Source organism: Centroberyx gerrardi, chromosome 22, assembly GCF_048128805.1.
Source record: "Centroberyx gerrardi isolate f3 chromosome 22, fCenGer3.hap1.cur.20231027, whole genome shotgun sequence".
Lineage (NCBI taxonomy): Eukaryota > Metazoa > Chordata > Actinopteri > Beryciformes > Berycidae > Centroberyx > Centroberyx gerrardi.
Window position 1 is genome coordinate 22,781,033 of NC_136018.1, and position 21,233 is coordinate 22,802,265.

At 39.3% G+C, this 21,233-nt stretch overlaps 1 protein-coding gene across 1 annotated transcript in view; it reads right to left on the reverse strand.

Moving 5' to 3' along the window:
- Positions 1-21,233, reverse strand: part of hecw1a (HECT, C2 and WW domain containing E3 ubiquitin protein ligase 1a) — a 92,150-nt gene that overhangs the window by 1,381 nt on the left and 69,536 nt on the right. The window contains exons 13-28 of the mRNA XM_078291331.1: positions 20,466-20,569; positions 19,754-19,860; positions 17,933-18,118; positions 17,058-17,192; positions 15,280-15,391; positions 14,726-14,822; positions 13,540-13,623; positions 12,916-13,022; positions 9,817-9,931; positions 8,806-8,919; positions 7,454-7,606; positions 6,864-6,962; positions 6,020-6,149; positions 5,647-5,793; positions 4,254-4,368; positions 1,919-2,117 (exon numbers count right to left, since the gene is read on the reverse strand). Coding sequence (XP_078147457.1) covers positions 1,919-2,117; positions 4,254-4,368; positions 5,647-5,793; positions 6,020-6,149; positions 6,864-6,962; positions 7,454-7,606; positions 8,806-8,919; positions 9,817-9,931; positions 12,916-13,022; positions 13,540-13,623; positions 14,726-14,822; positions 15,280-15,391; positions 17,058-17,192; positions 17,933-18,118; positions 19,754-19,860; positions 20,466-20,569 — 2,004 coding nt within the window. The remainder of the gene's footprint in view (positions 1-1,918; positions 2,118-4,253; positions 4,369-5,646; positions 5,794-6,019; positions 6,150-6,863; positions 6,963-7,453; positions 7,607-8,805; positions 8,920-9,816; positions 9,932-12,915; positions 13,023-13,539; positions 13,624-14,725; positions 14,823-15,279; positions 15,392-17,057; positions 17,193-17,932; positions 18,119-19,753; positions 19,861-20,465; positions 20,570-21,233) is intronic.

Sequence of the window (21,233 nt, forward strand, 5' to 3'; positions counted from 1 at the left end):
GATCAAGTGTGGGTCAGCAGAGAGTTGAGGGGCAGCTTGATGAAACAGCAAGTGGCATCTGATTCCCATTAACATCTGTATATCTGCTGCCTGTTCTCTCAGTAAGTGCCGAAGCCTGGGGACTGAGACCTTGTTTCGTTTTTAAAGCGTTATATAAATGAACTTGAACTTGAAACTGATCCGTCTGAAAGCAGAGAGGGATATGTCTGCCCAAAAAGCCATAGTGAGTGTTGTATAGTTTGAATAGTGTACCTCAAAGGGCAGTTGTGTGTGTATATTTAGGATTCTGGCCTTGTGTGTCGTAATAAAGAGACTTTATATCTCAGAAGAATTGTTACTATGATGCCAGAACCTGGGAGGAACATTGACAGGGAGTGAAGTGAATCCCCTTTAGATCAAATCCTCCAGCAGCTCATCAGAATGTAAGAGTCACAGAACAAGGAACAACAACTGATTCCAGGCATTTGTCATTCCAACAGGTTAGCTCCTTGTCACATTGGAGTGGAAGGAACAACCTTAATGACATGTCTAGGATCCAAAGCCCTCAGTTCATAAAGCTGCTCCAAAGCGCCACGTATAAGAACTGCAATGACTACAGCCCAACTACTGCAGAGATGGATTATACATGACACTTTGCGGTGTGAGAAATAACTGTAGCACATATTGCTGCTGTCATTTCTAAACCTTGTAACACTGTTTTTTTAATTGAAAGTTTGCTCTGTGTGGTCTATGGGTTGAGCAATTTTGGTGATCTTGTAGGGACCCTGAAACACCGTCAAAACCTACTGTATTGTCTCAAAAATACACTAAATTAGGTTGTTTTTCTCTAATTCCTGAGACGTTTTCAGAGTTCAGAGAGTTTTTCAAGTTTTTGTCTGAAAGCAGGGTTAGGCTAAAGAGACAACAGAGACAATTTAGACAAGTTATTTGTTTATCACACTCAAATGCATAGGATTGTTAACTTACATGGTTTTGTCTTTCTCTCAAGTGGCAATTCACAATTGCCACTTGCTAATCAAAAGCTGCTCTATGTCCCATGGGAAAAGTTAACAAAGTTAAAGTGACCACATGTTGGTTAATAGTGAGTTTATTAGTGTTGATTCAGCCAAAATATTATCCACTTTTCTGATGTGATTGTCCCAATGTTGTGGAGATACTTTTGTTCACATATTTCATAATTTATAGTCATGACGAAGTAGAGTTTTCTTTCTTAAATAGCTAGATTTTGGTATGATCACACTATAGTATTGGTGTCTATTAGAAAGGATCTGCTTGCTGCTAGCTAAGCCCTGGTCTGCCTGACAGAGATTAAACCTAGTCCTTAAAAAAGAAGACATTAGGGTATGTTCACACTATCCCGCTTTTGTGTGGAAAGAGTGCTGCCTCAACTGAATTTTGTGCTGACAAAAATAACTTTTTTTCCATAACGACTAGCTGCAGACTAACTCACTGCCACTATCAGCAAACAGCACCGATGTCCAACTGTCAAGACACTTGGACACTTCTACAACACAGTCTATGTTTTTCTTACTGACTCCGTGATCAGAGAACAAACTACTGCCAACTTTTCTACCAGTACATTCTCCATTTGCATTTCGGTTGTGGCTGCTGCTGTGGTAGTAAACTATCTTCTGTACGAGGACCACAATGGAAATAAGTCTTCTTAACTTTCAAAATCAATCAATCAATTAATTCTGCCTACATACAGTGAAAGCCTAACCCTTTTTCCTTGTGATAGGTCGACTCTCAAAACACACACACACACACACACACAAAATAACTGTCCAAGTCATGTGGTCTTGACAAAAGTTGAACTAGCATCATATCAAAGTGGACCTTTTCCCCATAGACTTTAATGTAAAAAAAAAGTGGAATAGCGTGAACATGGCCTTACAGTAGAGAACTCTGTGTCTTATACCTGGGTAGTGAGGTGACTTTCCCCCACTTCTCGATGCAGAAGCGCCGGAGGCCGTTGGATCCCCGCAGGGCGGCGAAGCCCTCGTATGGCACGCTGGACGTCCCGGTGACGAACTGCAGCAGGCGGAGGCGCTGCTCGTTGTTGAAGCGCTCCACAGTGGCCCAGAACCACCGCATCACGATGTGGCCGTCATGGTAACCTAGAGAAAGGAATCCTGAGGTGTTATACCGATACCAATATAGATTTTTAACTGAAGCTGCCGATAGTTGATATTTTGTGCCAATATTCAATATCATTAAATTTGACTATATTAGTGCCAAAACATAAAAAAAATTAAGTTAAAAATTTTGTGTTTCCCCCAGAATTTTATTCTTGTCAGGGTGGAAAAGCCTCTGAAACAGCATTTAGACCATCATGGGACACTAAAACTCTCAATTGAAACCTAAAATGATGATGATAATAATAATAATAATAATAATAATATAAAGATAATAATAATAATACAAAGATTCAGGGGCGAATTCACAAAAGGATTGCGCGGCTTTTGCTGACGCTAAACCTGTGCAAATAAGACAAAAAGAAACCGTGTAATTCACAAAGCACTCGCAAAGGGTGAAATGCCCCGCTAACTGCGCTGCCACGCAAATAGCGTCTCGGTGCTCCTGTGCTATTTGCACGTATTTAAATTAGGTAATATGCATACATTTGGCGCAAAATTGGCCCCTTTCTATGCAAATGAGCCTCACTGCAAAAACAGTCCAATTCACAAAGGTCGGCGCTAATTGCCACACGCAGTTAGAGTGAAATTATTAGCGTCTTCAGAGAGTTGGTGGTAATTGAAGCGCATTTATAAGGGGTGTCACGCCCAGGCTTTATCACTTGTTGATTTAACTGAGAATTGAATTGAATTGACCTTGCAAATGTCTCTGCAACAATTCCACCTTTGTGTGACCTAAAAAATAAGATTGTCTGTAAATACAGTCTGTAAATAATATTTTGACATTATTATTATTATTACTATAGAACTTTAACACAGATTGCTTCACAAACGAAAGCAAATAAATCAGTACAACCAAACAATCAATACAACTCAATTTCTCACTCTGAAAATATTTTCACTTATCTCACTAGTCAGCACAGTGGGCTTTATTTTGGCCTAAAGATTCAGCACCATGGACAGCTCCGCCCAAACTCATTTACAGTATTACCTCCGCCAAGGAGGTTATGTTTTCGGTGCATTTGTTTGTGTGTTTGTCTGTCTGTCTGCAGGATTACGGAAAAACTACTGGCCCGATTTTCATGAAACTTCGTGGAAGGATGTAGCATGGGCCAAGGAAGAACCCATTAAATTTTGGAGCGGATCCGTATATTGGTTGCGCTTGCACATTTGCATATCATAGAAGACTGGATTGGCCTTGGCAGAGGTCTGCGCTCGCGAGTGCCCTTCTAGTTTATTTTGGGATGCAGTGAGATGCAATGGCAAACAAAGGATGCAGTGACAGGATGCAATTGTGTCATGAAAAATAAATGAATAAAGCTCCCCTACATTCTCCTTTGTTCTCCGCTTCAAATCATGCCATCTTCTTTTGCAGTCTGAAGGTGCGTCTGGAAACACCAACAGCACTGACAGACTGGGATATTAAATCCCAAATATGGTTTCTCGCAGTCCCGGTTAAATTTCTTGCCTGAAGTTTTGAGGAATGCCTCTGCACCTCGTCCGTCAGGACTTGCAGCTCGCGGTCTAAAAATTTCATTTTTCTCTTTCTCTCTGCCATTGTCCTGTCTACTGTGTTCTTCGCGCAAAGGCAACGTTTATACTTTGCCACATTGGTAATTGCAATCAGACGCAAAACAGGGGCAAATTGCACTCAGTTGCAACAGGTTATGGGCGTGTTTGCGGTGGCATATCATTAGCGCAATATCTTTTGTGAATCGGTCCTTGAGACGGAGCAAATAGCGGTTGCAAATGATACGCAATTCATGGTGCTATTAGCGGCCGCAATCCATTCTTTGTGAATTCGCCTCTCAATGAATTATATAACTCGGAAACTGTGAAAGTTGCTATTGTGAAATATTATGCAGTTGATCAGTGTGCCATAATGACTATTTACAAAGTTGAATGGAGTTTCTACTGTTTTCAGTGGCTGACTTATAAATACAATGGAAGTGTATGAGAGACTCTGTTATTATTGCTGTCATTCGGCCTTACTTTCACCGATTGGAATAATAATTCCAGGAATTCTATGACCAGTGGAAACCCTCATCATATATGTCCTTTCTCCCCTCCTCTCCTCCTTCCTCTTTCCATCCTCCTTCCCTCCATCTTGCCCCTCACCTCCTCTATACTCAGTGTTGCTCCTCCAGTCATTGAGGTCAATCTCTGCTGTGCCAGCGATCACTAGCTCCAGCTCCCTGGCATCAAACACCGACACCAGCCTGGAGTCTACCACCTGACGCACGTACACACACACACACACACACACACACACACACACACACATAGAGAGAGAGAGTTTTAATTGTTTTACTTCAGAAGTGCAGGTCTGCTTCTATGAATTAAAACATTAAACAGGACTGTGTGTCAGTCATCTCTTTGAATTCAAAACCTCTTGCTACATGACTGAAGTTTTCTGTCGACTCTTGATCAGCTTTTTCACACTTGACACACATGATTCATTTCAGTTCATGTTTTACAGCAAACCAAACACTGTTATGTCAACCATAAACCAAAAATCCAGCAAATAGCTGTCCTACTGTTCCACCCTCAGATCCTCTTAAATTGTTAGATATCATCAATCTGTGGTGTTCAATTTCATTCCACGAGTTATTTTGTGATGAAGTGCCGTAATTTGGTGAACCCACTTTCCCTCAACCTGGCTCATCTACATCTACTTCAGTTAATTATTTCCTGTTTTATGTGGAGAGAAACTTTTTCCAGTCAAGAAAATTGAGAGTGGAGAGAGAACAATGCTGTACTGTGTGGTTTGTGTTCAAATTACAAAAAAGTAGTGGAAGAGGGCTTCACTACCAATGACAGATCTTCAAAGATGGAAGCTGTGGCTGCATTGCATTCTGGTCTAGTGAGGCTGTGGAGCAGTGGAGAAATTGGTATATCCTTCTCTTCTACGATGGATTTCTCCCTGTATGATTGTTGAACGTCTCTTGGTGCAAAATGGCGGCTCTAGAAAGAAGCCCTCGCTCTTTGATTCTGACACCAAAACCTGACGTTTACCGTTGACATTCTACTATCAAATTCCATTGAAGCTGTGCTGGAAATATCTGGACCTGATGTCACGTTGTCTATGTTTGGCCAGTTATTTGCAGGAATAAGAAAAATACACCACCAAGCAAGCAAATGGATCCAGAAATGCAAGGTACATAGGTACCAATAGCTGTTTTTTAAAAAGTGATTACAGCGTTTTAGGGTGGATTATCCCTTTAAGAGTTAACTTAAAGGGATTTACGAGATTAAAATCGTTCATTTTGGTGGTTTTATTTGAAATTAATATATCATTCCCTGCACTTGACTAGTTATTTCCTTGTTGGTGATGTCAGAATTCAGAAAGCCCCAAGTTGTATTTATTAGTAGTAGTAGTATTTACATCTGAAAGCTGAGGTGAACAGTATTTTCTAGTAGTATTTACATCTGAAAGCTGAGGTGAACAGTATTTTCTAGTAGTATTTACCATCTGAAAGCTGACTGAACAGTATTTTCCAGTAGTATTTACCTCATAGAAACCTCTGACCAGCGCCTCGGTCTGCTGCACCACTCCTCTCTCCACCCTCCACTTGGCCATCCGCTCTATGTAATCCTTCTTGTTCTTCTCGGTCACCTGCAGGTTGGAGCCGCCCGACTTCAGCTCCCGCTCTGTCACCTAGCAACACAACAAGTCACCTCACAGTATATGTCATGGCATAATGTAATAGCATGTCTTATAATTCATAACAGTAGTATGTACTGAGGAATAATATGCATTGTATAATATGCAATATGCACGTTTTTGTTTCGCGATATATTGAATTCGATATATCATTCCATCCCTATGAATTAATGTTACATGGTGTCTGTAATCAGTTTTCAGTCTTTTAAATCAGTCCAACCTGTCCGAAGACCTCCTCATTGACAGTGAAGGTGAGGTCCAGGATGTCAGTGATGTCATTGTCCTTCATCCACTGCAGAGACTGGTGGAACTCCTCGTCCAAATACTCCAGATCAGACAGGTCTGTCGGCCTGAAGAGAAGCACAGGGGTCACACACACAGTCCACACAGCTTATATACACACACTAAACACTGGGGTTTGACCGATATATCGGTTTGCTAATATATCGGGCTGATATTGTCCTTTTATTAAAAATTTGATCTGGTCCAGTCAGTGTGGTCCACCTCTGAAATGATGGAGGTTCCTCCCTGACCACAGCTAGTCAATATGTTTTAATATTATTTCATATCAGAGAGGGATATCAGGGAGGATTTTACTCAACAGTCTGTAAAACCTGTAATGAAACTTTATTTCCTTTGCACATTTTATTTATTTACTTCATGTTTTTTGTAAATTAATTATTCATTTAAATGCAGTAATGTATCCTAGAGTTTCCCCTACAACTGAATATAACATTCTGGGAGAAACACAAATTTAGTTTTTTTTTTTGGCACAAAATGGTCAAATTTACTGATACTGAATTTCGGCACAAAATGTCGGCTACCAGTACTTTCAATCCAAAAATATCAGTAATAATATCAGCCTTCAAAAACCCATATTGGTCGAACCCAAATCTACACATAGTCACACTAAATTGATTATTTACATTAATTTGGAATATATGCCTTTCCTTACAATGTCTTAACCTCTCCATTGAAATGGAAGAAATAGAAGACACATAATGAACTTGTGATTGTATATGTCTGTGTGTGTGTGTGTGTGGTGTGTGTGTGTGTGTACTCACAGTCTGAGCAGGGCCTTGTAGAAGGGTCTGGTGAAGAAAGCGTCCAGCAGGTACTGGTGGATCAGAGCCAGGCCCAGGATACGACCACTGAAACGGAACCTGGACACACACACACACACACACACACACACACACACACACACACACACACACACACACAGAGTAGCATCAGTAGGAATTCAGACTTCCAAACTGACCAGTGTAAAATCAGCCAAAAGTGCTGGTGCAAAAATACAGTATGCTCTACTCTTTCACCAGAGTTTCCATGTTGATAAATGCTGCTAAAAGCTTACCTTTAAATAATTATCTACATAATTTTCATAGAAATAAATATCTGTTTGCTACTCTCTATGTATAACACAATACTGATTCAACCTATAGCCAGTGAGAGAAACTCAAGAGAGAGAAACTCAAACTGCATCAACAGAAAATCCAAGGAAAAAGACGTCACAGTACTGGACATACTGTTTGATTGACAGGTGAACTCTGGGAAGTGCAGTGCAGAAACACCACAGCCACCACATTCATAAAACACTGATTCACTGTATGTGTGTGTGTGTGTGTGTGTGTGTGTGTGTTTGACTGCTCACCATTCCAGATGGTTCTCCACAAATGCCGACATGGGGCTGATCTGAACGGTGTAGGTGTCGTTGGCTGAGTATTCAAACAGGCCGTAGTACGGATTAAACAACTCCTGAGACAAGAGGAAGAAAAACTCCCTGGATGGACCGCTGTAGTCTAACCTAGAGAGAGAGAGAGAGAGAGAGAGAGAGAGAGAGAGAGAAAGACAGAGAGAGAATATAAACAGTTTTTATATGATTGCATAATTTAGTATGTCACATTTTAGAAGTTTGTGTCTGTGTCAATGTCTGAGTGTGTATGGGTGGTGGGGTGAAATTGATATAGGGCTGATATTGTCCTTTTATTGCAAAATCAGGTATGGTTCAATCAATGTTGTCCACCTCTGAAATGTCACACTAGGATGCATGGATATGTTTTATTCCTCTTTTTCCCACGGTGCAGCCGAGGGCATCATGGGTCATGTTGTGTTCTTCTATCTTTCTATTTTACTTGATTTGATTCTTTTAATGCAATGCATCTTGCTTGTTCTTTCATATGAATTTTATCTTTTTATCTGTCTTTTATCTGCCTTCTATTGATGTAAAGCACTTTGAGCTGCATGTTGTGTATGAAAGGTGCTATACAAATAAAGGTTATTATTATTATTATTATTGTTATCATGAGGCAAATTCAGTCAGTCAGTCAGTCAGTCAGTCAGTCAGGTAACGCTTAGTGAGATGATGCGCTTCGTCAGATGGCCTCTAGAGGCCGTCTTTGACTGTGAGATGCAGTGTTTCCCATACAGAGGGAGAAAATCAAAAGTTTGTAGAAATCTGTGTGTGTAGAAATGGATCTAAATGGATCTCTAATGCGCCTGATGTGGCATCACATCATGTCTGTAATTTGGAGATGTACAGACAGCAGACCAGCAGCACTGAACTCAATCCACAGAGTCTCCCGGTGTGAAAACAAGTTAGTAATGGTGATTTGTAGACAGTAACTCGTCTTCGCTGCCATACAGACTTTAACAGTAGGTGCTTTTAACATAACGTAGTGCTTCAGTGCATAGAACTGAACACACGCGCCGTGGGTCTGTACAGGATCTGTGCTTGTTTTTCTTCTTCTTATCATTATTAGGGATTCCAATGGAGATTTTTAATGCCCCATGTTCTAAATGCTATTTCAGAGACTTTTCCACCCTGATAATCATAAAGTTCTGGGGGAAAACACTGAACACTGGTCAAATTTGAAGATACTGAATATCTGCACAAAATATCATCTATTAGCAGCTTCAGTCTAAAAGTATTGGCCTTCAAAAACTCATATGTGAGTGTCTCTCTCTCTCTGTGTGTGTGTGTGTGTGTGTGTGTGCGTGTTGTACCCCTCCTCCCCCAGGAAGGTGACGTAGAGCTTGTTCCTCTGCAGCTCTTTGCGGGAGTACGCCATCACCTGGTTAAAGGTTCCCTCCAGCAGATGCTCTCTCCTGATCAGCAGTCTGCAACAAGCAGGACAGGTTTAACACTGTGGGCAAACTGGGTGAATGTATACAGAATGTACTGGAGATAACTGGGTAGATGCAGATCAAGAAATAATCAATCTTCCTCATGGCAAGATATGAAAAACACTATGGGAATAGTGAGTTGAGATCAGATGAAACTTAAATGATCCCTGTGGGGAAACTGGATTTGTTGCAGCAGTAAATAGTAATAGGATACAGCAAAGAAGAATAGAATAGAATATAGAAATAGAAAAATATGAATCGAGCAAATGGGAAAGAGTATACATGCAACCAACATTTAAAATGTTCATAATGAATTAAAATATGAGAAAAAAAGAATGAAAATGTGTATGAAAATATTCTAAAAAATAAAATATGCAATATATGAAATAAGTAACAAATAAGTAAAAATATACAGTTATATACAACAATCATGATATACACAATAGATCATATTGATGAGTATGAGTAGGATGATCTAGTAGGGTTTCAATTTAGTCAATACATTGGCATTAACAAACATGTATAACAACATTACTTAATGCAGTTTATTACTGCATTTAATATGAACTCATCGCTGTTAATGTCACTGTTCATGCTTAATTCATGTTAGTAAACACATTAGTTAACATTATTAACAAACATGTATAACAAAATTGTCACTGTTCATACTTAATTAATGTTAGTAAACACATTAGTTAACAAATGAATGTATAAACATTCATTACTGCAGTCGTTCATGTGCATTTAACATTAACTTTGTTAATGTTGTTATTCATGTTTAACTGACGTTAGTAAATGCATTAGTTGACATTAGTTGATGAACACTTAATGTAAAGTGTTAGCATTATTATTATTTATATTTAATATTTAATTATTTGCACACAGACTTACTTGATCTTGCCTGGTCCCTGGCCATAGCCCTTGGCCTCTAGTTTCCTGTAGAAGTTTCGCAGTTTGGCCTCAAAGTCTCTGCGGTAAGGAGCTGGAGCCCTGGCCCTCTGCAAGCCTACACACACACACACACACACACACACACACACACACACACACACACACACACACACACACACACACCTTAAATAATTGCTTTGATTTAACTGTAGATGTAACATCAGTAATGCCCTCTGTCCACCAGGCTGTTAGCAGCTGTGTTGGCAGCTCCTTAAGGCAGGGTGAGGCAGGTTTCATTGCAGGTTTACAGACTGTTGAGTAAAATCCTCCCACACCACACTGGAATGATTTCTCTGGTCAGACATCTGATATGAAATAATGTTGACAATGTTTAATGTTGAAAACATGTTGACTAGCTGTGGTCAGAGAGGAACCTCCATCATATCAGAGGTGGACCACACTGACCACACGCTGATTTCTGATTTCTAAAAACAGACCAATATCGACTCCGTACATCAGCAACAGATATTAGTCTAGCTCTAGTTGTATGTGTTGCCATTGCTCCATCACACATCTACAGCAGATAAAACCTCCACCATGCTGCCTGTATCTCTGCAGACAGAATCTGCTTCAGGTTCGCTACAAAAAACCTCTTCATCTCCATCAGAATTTGGAAATTCTGACAATTTATGAGATAATTTTGCCTTTAATTTTTCAAGATTCTTCAAGTGAACAATGAGCATTCTCTTAAAGGCAAATCATTTTTTCAAGATAGTCCATTGTTTCCTGGAATCTTGAAACAAGACTTGTAAGATGATTTCACTCCATTGGCAGCATTTATATGAAAAAAAAAGAAGATATTAATACTCAGTACTAGATGGAGATTGTTTGCAGTGAAAATGAATGAGTTTGTAACTTGTAAGATGTAGGGCAGTTCAGCTGGACTCAGACCAGTTCTTACGCTGGTTTTCCAGGTCACGTTTCCACAGAGACAATAGCAGACCTAATGAATGAGGCACAATTAGAAGCCAGGCTTCCCTGCTGTGGCCCAATTTCCCTTTATAGAACCTCCAATCAATAACAACATGCATCATACCCCCAACACACACACACACACACACACACACACACACACACACACACTTGTTGCAGCCTGCCTAATGTCTAGTGGAGCTCATTAGGATATCATTAGTGCACTCTAATACAGCACAGCGGCCTCTTTCAAACAACGATGATTACTGGTAAGGGGCTTCTGCATGTGTGTGTGTGTGTTCTTCCATTCTTGTGAGAACCAGCTGGAGTTTTAGACCTTCAAAGTGAGGACATTTTGCACTCACTTGTTGGTTGTAGGGGTTAGTTTAGCATTAGGACTTGGGTTTAGGGTTAAGATTAGAATTACGATTAGTTTTAGGTTAAGGTAAGGGCTAAGGTTAAGGTTAGTTTACAGTTAGGTTTGGGGTTTAGGCAATAAATACAGTCAATGGAAGGTCTTCATAGGGATAGACTTACAAGGATGTGTGTGTGTGTGTAACAGATAAGCTTATTCATTTACAACCAGCATCAAGAATCTGATGGACTGATGGATCGTAGGTGATCCATTTAACCACATGCCACTTCAGAAAACAGTCATTAACCCAATTTTCTATCCAGCTGCTCCCATTCTTTCAGAGCTGTGGCTCTCATTAAAGAGGACCAGGTCCAGTCCTTCTCTCAGTTAACATTAGTATTGACTGTGCTTCAGATGGCATGCTAGATTAGCATGGGTCTTTGCTGTCATGGATACTGGGTCAATGATCCTGGCACTGGTCCACCTAGTTCACTCAGGGACAATCGAATTTAGTGCAATAGATTTCCTTTCCAAGTATGGAATGACTGCATAGGCAAAAAAATAATAAACCATATTTATATAGCACTTATTGGAAAGCAAAGTTTACAAAGTGCTTTACACAGAGGCATAAAAACTGTACTGTATAAGGAGGACATAAAATAGGAATCATTTAAAAGAAAATACTGTATGTCAAAGGAAAAAAATCAATACATTACATTAAATAAAAAAAACAACACAATATAAGACAAAAAACACAAGATTAAACACAAGACAAGATTAAAAACAAATTGCATAAAAACAAGTCTAGAAAAACACTTTTTAACAAAGTGATTAAAAGATGGTTTCTCAAGTTCCACAGTTTAGGGGCCTTCATGGTAAAAGTACAATCAATCACCATTGTAATAAATAATAGGCTACTGTGATGGGAAAGGACCAGTGTCCCTCAGCAAGATGGTGAGAGGGCAATTTCACAGTAGTTTTTATGAATGTGTTGATTTTAAATGGTCTGGGTTTTAGTTCTTTCTTTAACCATCTTTGCCTCACTGAGACAGAAAACATTAGTTTGTCCTCCATCATCCTAGGTGGGAACCTGGAATATTAAGGTGTCATGATTGGCCTTTGCAGGTATCCCAAAACGAATTGATCACAATGTGGGAAAAACTCACTTTCCACATCTAAATAGGTCACCAGTAGAAGCCAGAGCTCATCGACTATAACTCAGTATAGTACACAAGATTGGAAATGGTGGATCACTCAAGACCCTTGAAAATTATTTTAAAATGGTGCTTGAGGTAGAAAAACACAGCGCTACAGCAAGCATTACTAACTTGAGCTTTTTTCAGTTGAAGTCCATGAGTCATTCTTGTGTACCGGAGCTTTGGAGTAGAATTAATTGCCCACTTACCTTTAAAATATCCACAATCCATTGATCTTCAAGGGTAGAATTAAAGAGACTGCTGGAAAACATCTCCTTAAGGGACTTACGTAACCCGTCTGTTCCCTGCTCTAGGATGTGATTTTATTGATTGCTTGTGTGACTATAAATTCACATTTATAATAAGGACCTTGATGGAAACAAGTCCAGGACTTTTTCATGTTATCCTTTTAGTCAAAGAAAGAAAGAAAGAAAGAAAGAAAGAAAGAAAGACAGTACTGTAGCATGCCATAAGTCAAGTGAAGGGACTTTAGATTCTGCTTTATCGCACATACAAGAATGTTAGATCACTCAAACTGAGAAGAAAAAGTGTGATTGACAGGCTGAAGGAACCTACCAGGAGAGTTCTGCGGTGAGGAGGCAGGGGAACAGCGAGGAGAGAAGCCAAAGCCAGGGTGGACGGGGTGAGAAGGAATGAAAGACATGATTTCCTCTTCAAACAAACTATAAGAACGGAAGAGAAGTCAGAACAGAAGAGTATAGGTGGCATTCCTTTGTACTTATAGAGTCCACTTAAGAGGTTAAGAATGCTGCATTCACGTCATGTGGGAAAGATGGTACATATCTAGAACGTACTGTTCAGTTCAGCTTTCAAGTGGTAAATACTACTAGAAAATACTGTTCACCTCAGCTTTCAGATGGTAAATTCTACTTTGGAACTCAGGGTTTGGCTTTAAACTTTAAAATGCCATGGCAGGACACAACTACTTGTTGGATTGTTTATTGTACATTGCAGTGTTTGCTTTGTTGTATTCCCATATGAGGTGAATGCAGCATCAGAATGGTGTAAAGTACAGTTATGGATTAGAAATGTGCAATTTCTTTTATATCTGACCATTATTATTTTAATAAGTCAAGGGTCCGAATGCAGTATACACTTTGTAGTGTACTATACTGTAAAAGAGAATGTGTTGTTGGATAAATAGTAGGCTTCCATGTTGGAGTCAGCAAAGTTTTTTACCTTAACAGGATAACCAGGTCTGCATCACACGACAGCTTCTCCACCCCCTGGGAACCCTCCGTCCGAATGTAGTGGATCTTCTCCCTGATTGGTCAACAACTATAGGTCAGGTTTTAAAAAGTAAATGTTCATTCAATTCACATCATCTGTTATGTCTCACTAAGAAAGAAAAGACACAATGACTGGATTCCCTAGAAAAAAAATACCAAATATTTCTGTACCTTGTACTTTTATTTTGTATGGGGCTACTTTCTTTATTGATGATACTTCAATAATCCACTGACACAGGGATGTTTTTTGATATATTCTACTATCCTGGCACTGTTGCTTTTAACTTCTTATATACTGAGCTGTCGCAGTTGCGGTTCTTTTCTACATAGAATAAATCAAACATTTCTATGTATGATTCATACATGTTTTTCATGCAGAGACATGATAGATTGTGCCTTTATGGCTATCTATGAGTGTAACCTCACTGGTTTCCAATCCCAATAAACTTTGAAAATGACTGATTGTGATTTTTTTCCACAAATATGGACAGTATGTACAGCCAGTATGTAAACAAGCGATGTTAATTTTTTGTTGTTTTTTTTGCTCTGCTATATTGCGTGCCATGGAAACTCTCCTCTCTTACAAAGCTAAAATCCCTTGAACGTTTATTTCACTTGACTCCTCCACCCACCCAGTGTGTTTAGGTGGTGGTGGAGTTACGCCTTCTGGAATGCTTTTAAGATAATCATCAGCTTTCAACACCTTGAAAATAGGGTGTGTGTGTGTGTGTGTGTGTGTGTCTATGTGCCTCACTGTAATTAGGGGGACTGTAAGTCAAGCTGCTAAATGCACACTTTCACTCACACACAAGGGAAACTGGATCCTATAGCATTGGTAAGCAGATAGACATCAAAGAGGAATCCAGGGCTTTTTCAAACATTTTCATATACACAGACCCCCATTTTATCAGATTTAGTCCCATATGGGAAGATTTTAGTTATTGATTTCGTATTGATTTTTTTTTAGAGCTGTTTCCACTGTACATGGGGAGATAATAGTGGTGAGAGTGAAACCCAGGATTACAAATGGGACTCCAGGCAGACGATGTCGTTTGGGAATTTGAAGTTGGGGAATTTTGGGAGAAAAAACGAAAGCTCATGGTTGAAAGTGACTGTCAGGTTATAGGAGGAGCTACCTCAGCGCATGGTTCCTGCCCAGGCTCGGCTGCCGCTCCTGCAACATATCAAAGATGTTTGGCTGTCGAAGAAACGCCACAATCTTGTCATTGTAAGCTGGGGGGAGAGAGAGAGAGAGAGAGAGAGATAAGCAGACGGACAGTAACACAGCATGTATCTGACAAGTCCTTGGGAGATGTTAACTAAAGCCATCAGAGGAGAAAGCAGCTGGTTGGGAATATTTCATGGCTCCAGATGGCCACTGGGTGTATTCATGCATACTGATCTAAATGTTTCATTAGATCAATTCAGGTTACGGGCTTCCCATAGACAACCAGTGTAGTATTGATTCTTTATGCAATAGGGAATCAATCAAACTGCATCATATCCATGATATCAGAGGTGGATGACACTGACTGGACCAGATCTCATTTTTAATATAAAAAACAAAAAAAGCCAATATCATACAAGGTGTGGAGAGAATTCTTGGGGCTTACCTCTGCATCTTTAAGCATTGTACTTGTGTGTGTGTATTTGTTTGTGTGTGTGTCCGTTCGCCATCGACAGTGCTTACATGGAGCGGCCAGCGGTAAGTCAGGGTGGTACTGGCTTCGTATGGCAGCTACCAGGCTGTTTCCAGGCCTGGCCATCAGAGACGCCCCGCGACTCCTGGACACATCAGAGGCCTGGGAAGAAACATGGACAGGACACACTCTTTTCAATTATCTTTATTTGAGCCGCCCCTTTATCCAACCACCCACTCTCCTCTCCCTCTCTCTCAACTAATTAAGGATATGATGTAGAATGCTAATAATTAAGGTTTTAAATTGTTTAGGTAATGCATGAAAGGAGTCCAAATCTTTTCGAAATCGGAGACTTTGTCTTTAAGAATGTATCTAATTCTTTCTAAGTGTTTTCTAACGTATGTGTTTTCTAACGTATTAGTCAAATCATTAAGGCACTGTCTGGGTGTGGGAACCTGTATTTTCTTCCATGATATGAGCAAGAGTCTCTTCGCTGTCGTATGACAATAGGAAAGGAAATGTTGTTGTTTTACGGTAAATCTTCCAAGAGTTTCAGAAATGCCTAAGATGATTAATAAGGGTTCTGGCTATAGCTGAACATCCAAAATTTTTGAAATCGTATCAAAGATTTGAGCCCATAAGAGTTGTACCTTTGGACAAAACACTAAACTATGTAGTAAATTGGCCTCTGCTGATTTACATCTGTGACATATAGGTGAAATATCAGGGAATATCTTATGAAGTTTTGCCTTAGTGTAATGTAATCGGTGTACTAGTTTAAATTGAATAAGACAGTGTATGGACAGGACACACACCACTGTTTTCACTGAGAGATGGCTATTGTTAAAAGTTGCTCATGTAGACCCTAATAACATTGATATAAAAAGGTTTTCAGGTGACATAATGGACTCTTTTCACAGCAGCCATTTTGATGTGTCATAGTAGGGTAAACACAGGTGTAACTAATAACATTAATGATGGTTCCATTCCATTTAGGTGTTCCACAGCCATTCCAATGAGCCAGCATGCACAATACCAGGACCCTGGCACTGGAACAACTAGTATATAATAATAACCTTGCTTCTCATACATTAAATTATGATCTTAATAGTGTAAGTACTGTTCGCCGCAGTGTTGTTGTTGACATCAAAATGTACCCATAATGCTGTGCCAGTTTGCACAGAGGGCACAAACCAGAAGTGAGAGCAGTAAGATGTTTCCATGCCACAGTAACCAGTTTAATATGGGAGTAAATCAGACATCTTAAACAGGTTTCTCATGATCAGAGTATGAGCTTAACCAGATTATTCTAACCCAGATATGTTTACATGCATCGACCCAAAACCATACTATTTGATGGAATATCTAACCTACAGGTCTAAGTGTAGAGTGAATGATTTGTATAGCATATGTACATGTTTCTTCGAGTACATAGGTCCTGGATTATCAGGCATTGTTTTAAAATGGATGGCAATATTCTCTCTATTATATAATAGAGAGAATCACAAAAACAGTACTTAGGTTATTTTATTTTGTTATAATGTCTTTTTCTTAGATATATCTCTTACTGTACAACTGTTGACTTATCTGGGACTGAGTGCTTTTATATTATGAACTATATACATTGCTGCGTTTGTGAAAAAGCATAATAAATACATTATGTTTATTGAATATATTGTTGGGTGTGCTGATCATTTTTAGTCCTTAGGTGATGGATCAGACAATTCTATTTTACAGTACTTTATTCTATTCTATTCCACCTCTGTGTGTGTATGTGTGTGTGTGTGTGTGTGTGTGTGTGTGTGTGTGTGTGTGTGTGTGTGTGTACCTCCCCAGCGCTGTAGCTGCGTAGTCTCTGCAGGTGCTGTCTGTGGGCGAGGTGGCCAGGCAGCCGGCCACTCTGCAGGGGGATCCGAGGGTCGATGAAGGTCGTCGCTCGACTGTTGTGATCCACAAAGAACGACTGGAAGACAGGAGGAAAAATAACAGAAATATAATGAATAAAAACAACATCCTTGAAGTAGACAGTATGTACTGTAGAAAACCACAGAGATCACAAGTACCAATATCAAAGGAAATTGTTCAGATTTATAGATGCTTTAATGGCATGACTGTCAAACAAATTACAACACATTACAATATGTAACAAACATATGAAAACTAATGCCCTTTCAGCTCTTGCTCTCTCTTAATCCCTTAAACTACCCTTACATTTACACAAATTCACTCCTTAATTCATGCAAAATCCCCCTCAAATGAATTAAGGGAGTTATTAAGGGAGGAGACCCCATCAAAACCACTTTAAACACCCCTACTGCTTACTTTCTAATTTAATGTAAAATTCAGGGAGACAGGAACTTTCCATTAATAACTCATTAATAACCTGTAAACCATGCACAAAAGACATGAAAAATCCCTTAATTTCTAGTGTCTCCACGAACCAACCCATGAATAACTCCCTTAAAAACCCATGATACTAACCTTACTTTTTTAAAGCTTTGTTATTTTTAATGGATAATTAATGTTTATGTAATGAGAAATGAAGGACATTTCAGGGATAAAATTAAGGGGTTTGGTTTCGTAGTGTAGAGACACTCACAGCTGCACCTTGTCTTTGAGCATGAGAAAAACTAATCTAATGTGATCATGGCCTCGGACTGCTCTTACCAGTAGCACTCACACTAGCTGTACAGGCCGTCCTACCTTGCCCTGGGGGTCGGTCTTGATCTCCCAGCCCCTCGGCAACTCCAGCTGGGTGTCGGCGAACTTGTTGAGGAAGACGACCAGGTCCCGGTTGTGTTGGTAGCGCTCGAAGTTCCTGGCGTCGCGACGCACCTTCAGAATCATGTGCTTCACACAGCTGCTGCTGGTGAACATCCGGTAGGCTCCCTGGGGACAGAACGCAGTCACCCGTTGGTTTTTACATCCATCACAGTGAAAAAGCTCTCTTCATCTTGTTTTTGGTGTGCATTTGTGTGTATTAGTGTGTGTGTGTGCGTATGTCTGTAACAGATGCTTTCTTCACTCTTACATTAAACACATAATGTGTTGTGTATATATCTATAGCAAATGTGATGATATATTTTAATGTTTCCAATAATTTTACATAACTCTTATAGTTATCCATAATCTATAATTATATAGATTGAGATCAGATTCAGAAAACTTTGTTCTCTCATCAATCAATAAAACAGTAAAAAAGGTTATTCAATAAATACAGTGTCTACAGGAGACATAAAAGCAGCAGCACCAGATGCAATAAAAATGACGTCATGTGCAATGCTTTATATCATTTATATATATGATTCCTACATTCATGCTCATATCCCCCAGATACACCACATCATGAACTGTGCCTTGGGAGAAAATAAGCCAACCATAAGATAAAGGGATAAGAATAAAGGGTAAAAAATACAGGATTCCCACCGTGGCCCTGATGTAAAATTCCATGACTTTTCTACCATGTAGAAAGTTGGAAAATATATAAATTACTCATTTGTAAAATCCCTTAATATTTCCTGACTTCCCCAGAGAATTGATCAAATTCCCTGACTTTCCCTGTCTGGAATACTCCTCTTGAATTTCCATGATATTCCATAAATTCCATGACCAGTGGGGACTAAAGACACTAAAGAATTAAAGACATTACATGAAGGCCAGTATATAAGAAGTGATTTAAAAATATGGTAGTGAATCTCCTTAGACAGGCCAATCCACAGCCAAAAGCCTGGTTACCTTGTATGTATACACATGTGGTTACATAACTACATGTGTGTCTATAATAATTTCCATGACATTTGTACTTTATAAACCTCCTGTGTCATCATGTGTCCGTGTCATCTGTGAAATCTCATTTTCCTGACCTTCCTGCTGTCTGATCTACCTGCTATCAGTCTCCGTTCTCTGGCAGGACGCTGCGACGAGCTCAGAGCGATCAATAGCCACACTCTAGGAATAGAACTGGAGTTGGACCGATATATAGCTTTGTCGATATTGGGATATCTGCAGTATTATCCACCTCCAATATGATGATGTGATGCAGTTTGATTCATTACATATTTATCGTAGTATTGATCAATACTGCACTGGTTGTCTATGGGAAGCCCTTAACCTGAACTGATCCTGATGCAATAGTTTGGTCTGATCGAACCAGAAATATAGTTACAGTTATCATTTTGGATGTTTTTGTAGTTATTGTTGTAGTGGGAACATAGACATTCTATTCACTTAGAACGATTTAAATAGTTCACTTTATAGTTCTAGATGTGAATGGGCTTTAATGCTAACATAAGCTATTTCAGCAAATGGGAGTCAGGATATGAAAAGGTCACATGGACATACTATAGGTTATGGAAATATGATTCTGAATAGGTTTACTGTATCTATCAGACTTGCTGACCTGCAGCAAGAATCACAAGGTTCTTATTCAGCAGTCAAGTCTGTACAGGGAATATTGTGTTTGTGTGTGTGTGCATGTGTGTGTGTGTGTGTGTGTGTGTGTGTGTGTGTGATTGCAGTACTCACATAGTTGCCGTGCAGCATAGTGAAGAACTCCGGGTGTGTGACAAACTTGACGGCAGGTGATTGGAGGAGCTGGCTGATTTTCTGGTGATTGACAGGGGAGGCGGGGCCTGGAGACAGACAACATAAACCAGTTAAAGTAAATTAAGAATTACATTTACTCTTGTCTACTGTAATTGTACTTTTTTGAATACTTTTTGAAGTCAGCAATTATACTTTTACTTTTAAGTATGTTTTGACTTAGTAAGTACTGAACTTCGCTACATTTTAAATCACATCCACTACAGAGTACATAAGCATTGCATTAGAAAATGAACAATGGTATTATTATATCTATTATTATATCTGCATCAAACTTGGTAACCCTACCCAACTTGAAGTGTCCTGTCATCCTATTAACACTGCACTGGAAAGATCAAATGGAAAAATACCTGTTTTTTTTTTTTTAAAGTAACTTTTAAATGAGCTACTTTTTACTTCAGTAGATTTTTACATCAATAGGTTTAGTCAAATTTCTAAAGTGAAAGAAGTAAGACCCAGAGTCATTATCGCCATATATGTCTGTGTCAGCCAACTGGAGATTAGTGCATGAGTCTGTGTGTGTGCATTTGGGATATGTTCAAATGTGATTTGACAACCACTGACTAACGGAGCAGTAAATTTATTTAATTTGATAATTCTCAAGTTCCTTGCAGGTAAAGTCTCAACACTGTACCTGGTGGTGGAGAATCAGTCTCCGTCTCTGTACTGCCACTCCGCTCCAGTCTACGATTCCCACAGTCCTCCTCTGTGGCCATGGTTCTCTGGATGTTCTGGTATCTGCAGGAGGAGAGATAGTTTATACTTACTGGAGTTTGAAGGAATTCAATTTATCTCCACCTTAAAGGATAATACCGGTGTTTTTTTTTTTTTTTAAAGTTAGTACCAATGGTGTAGGTTGCCCCCCTTTCCTTCATTATTCCTGGTGGGGTCTGCACACAGTCAGCATAGTTGGAGATATCAGAGTTTGTTTCCCTATCTTCAGAAGAAGCCATTTGCGGCCATTCATTCTTGTGCATTATGGAAAACAGCTTCCACAGAGCTAATATAGCCCATTACAGTAAACATAAAGCCTTAATTTGATTTTGTCAGATTACGTTGCATTACGTTACGCTCCGCTTCCTGTCAATCACCTGACACCCACAGGAAGAAATGGAAGGAAATAATCCCTTGCCTTACAAATTTTAATATCACATTCATGTCTTTTTATTTAGGGTGTCTTTGCTAGCCGAGAGAGCAGTTCATTTGAAGCTAGGTTTGACAAGTTTGTATCAAAAAATCTAATTACATACGGCATGCATTGCAAAAATGATTGGGGGAAATATTCTATAACTCTAAATGATACCAGTGTTATCCTCTAAAAAAGAAAATAAAGAAACAAAAAGCTGGTAAAATTGGACTATTTCTAACACTATTTCTAAGCTAATGAGTTATACTTCGAAAA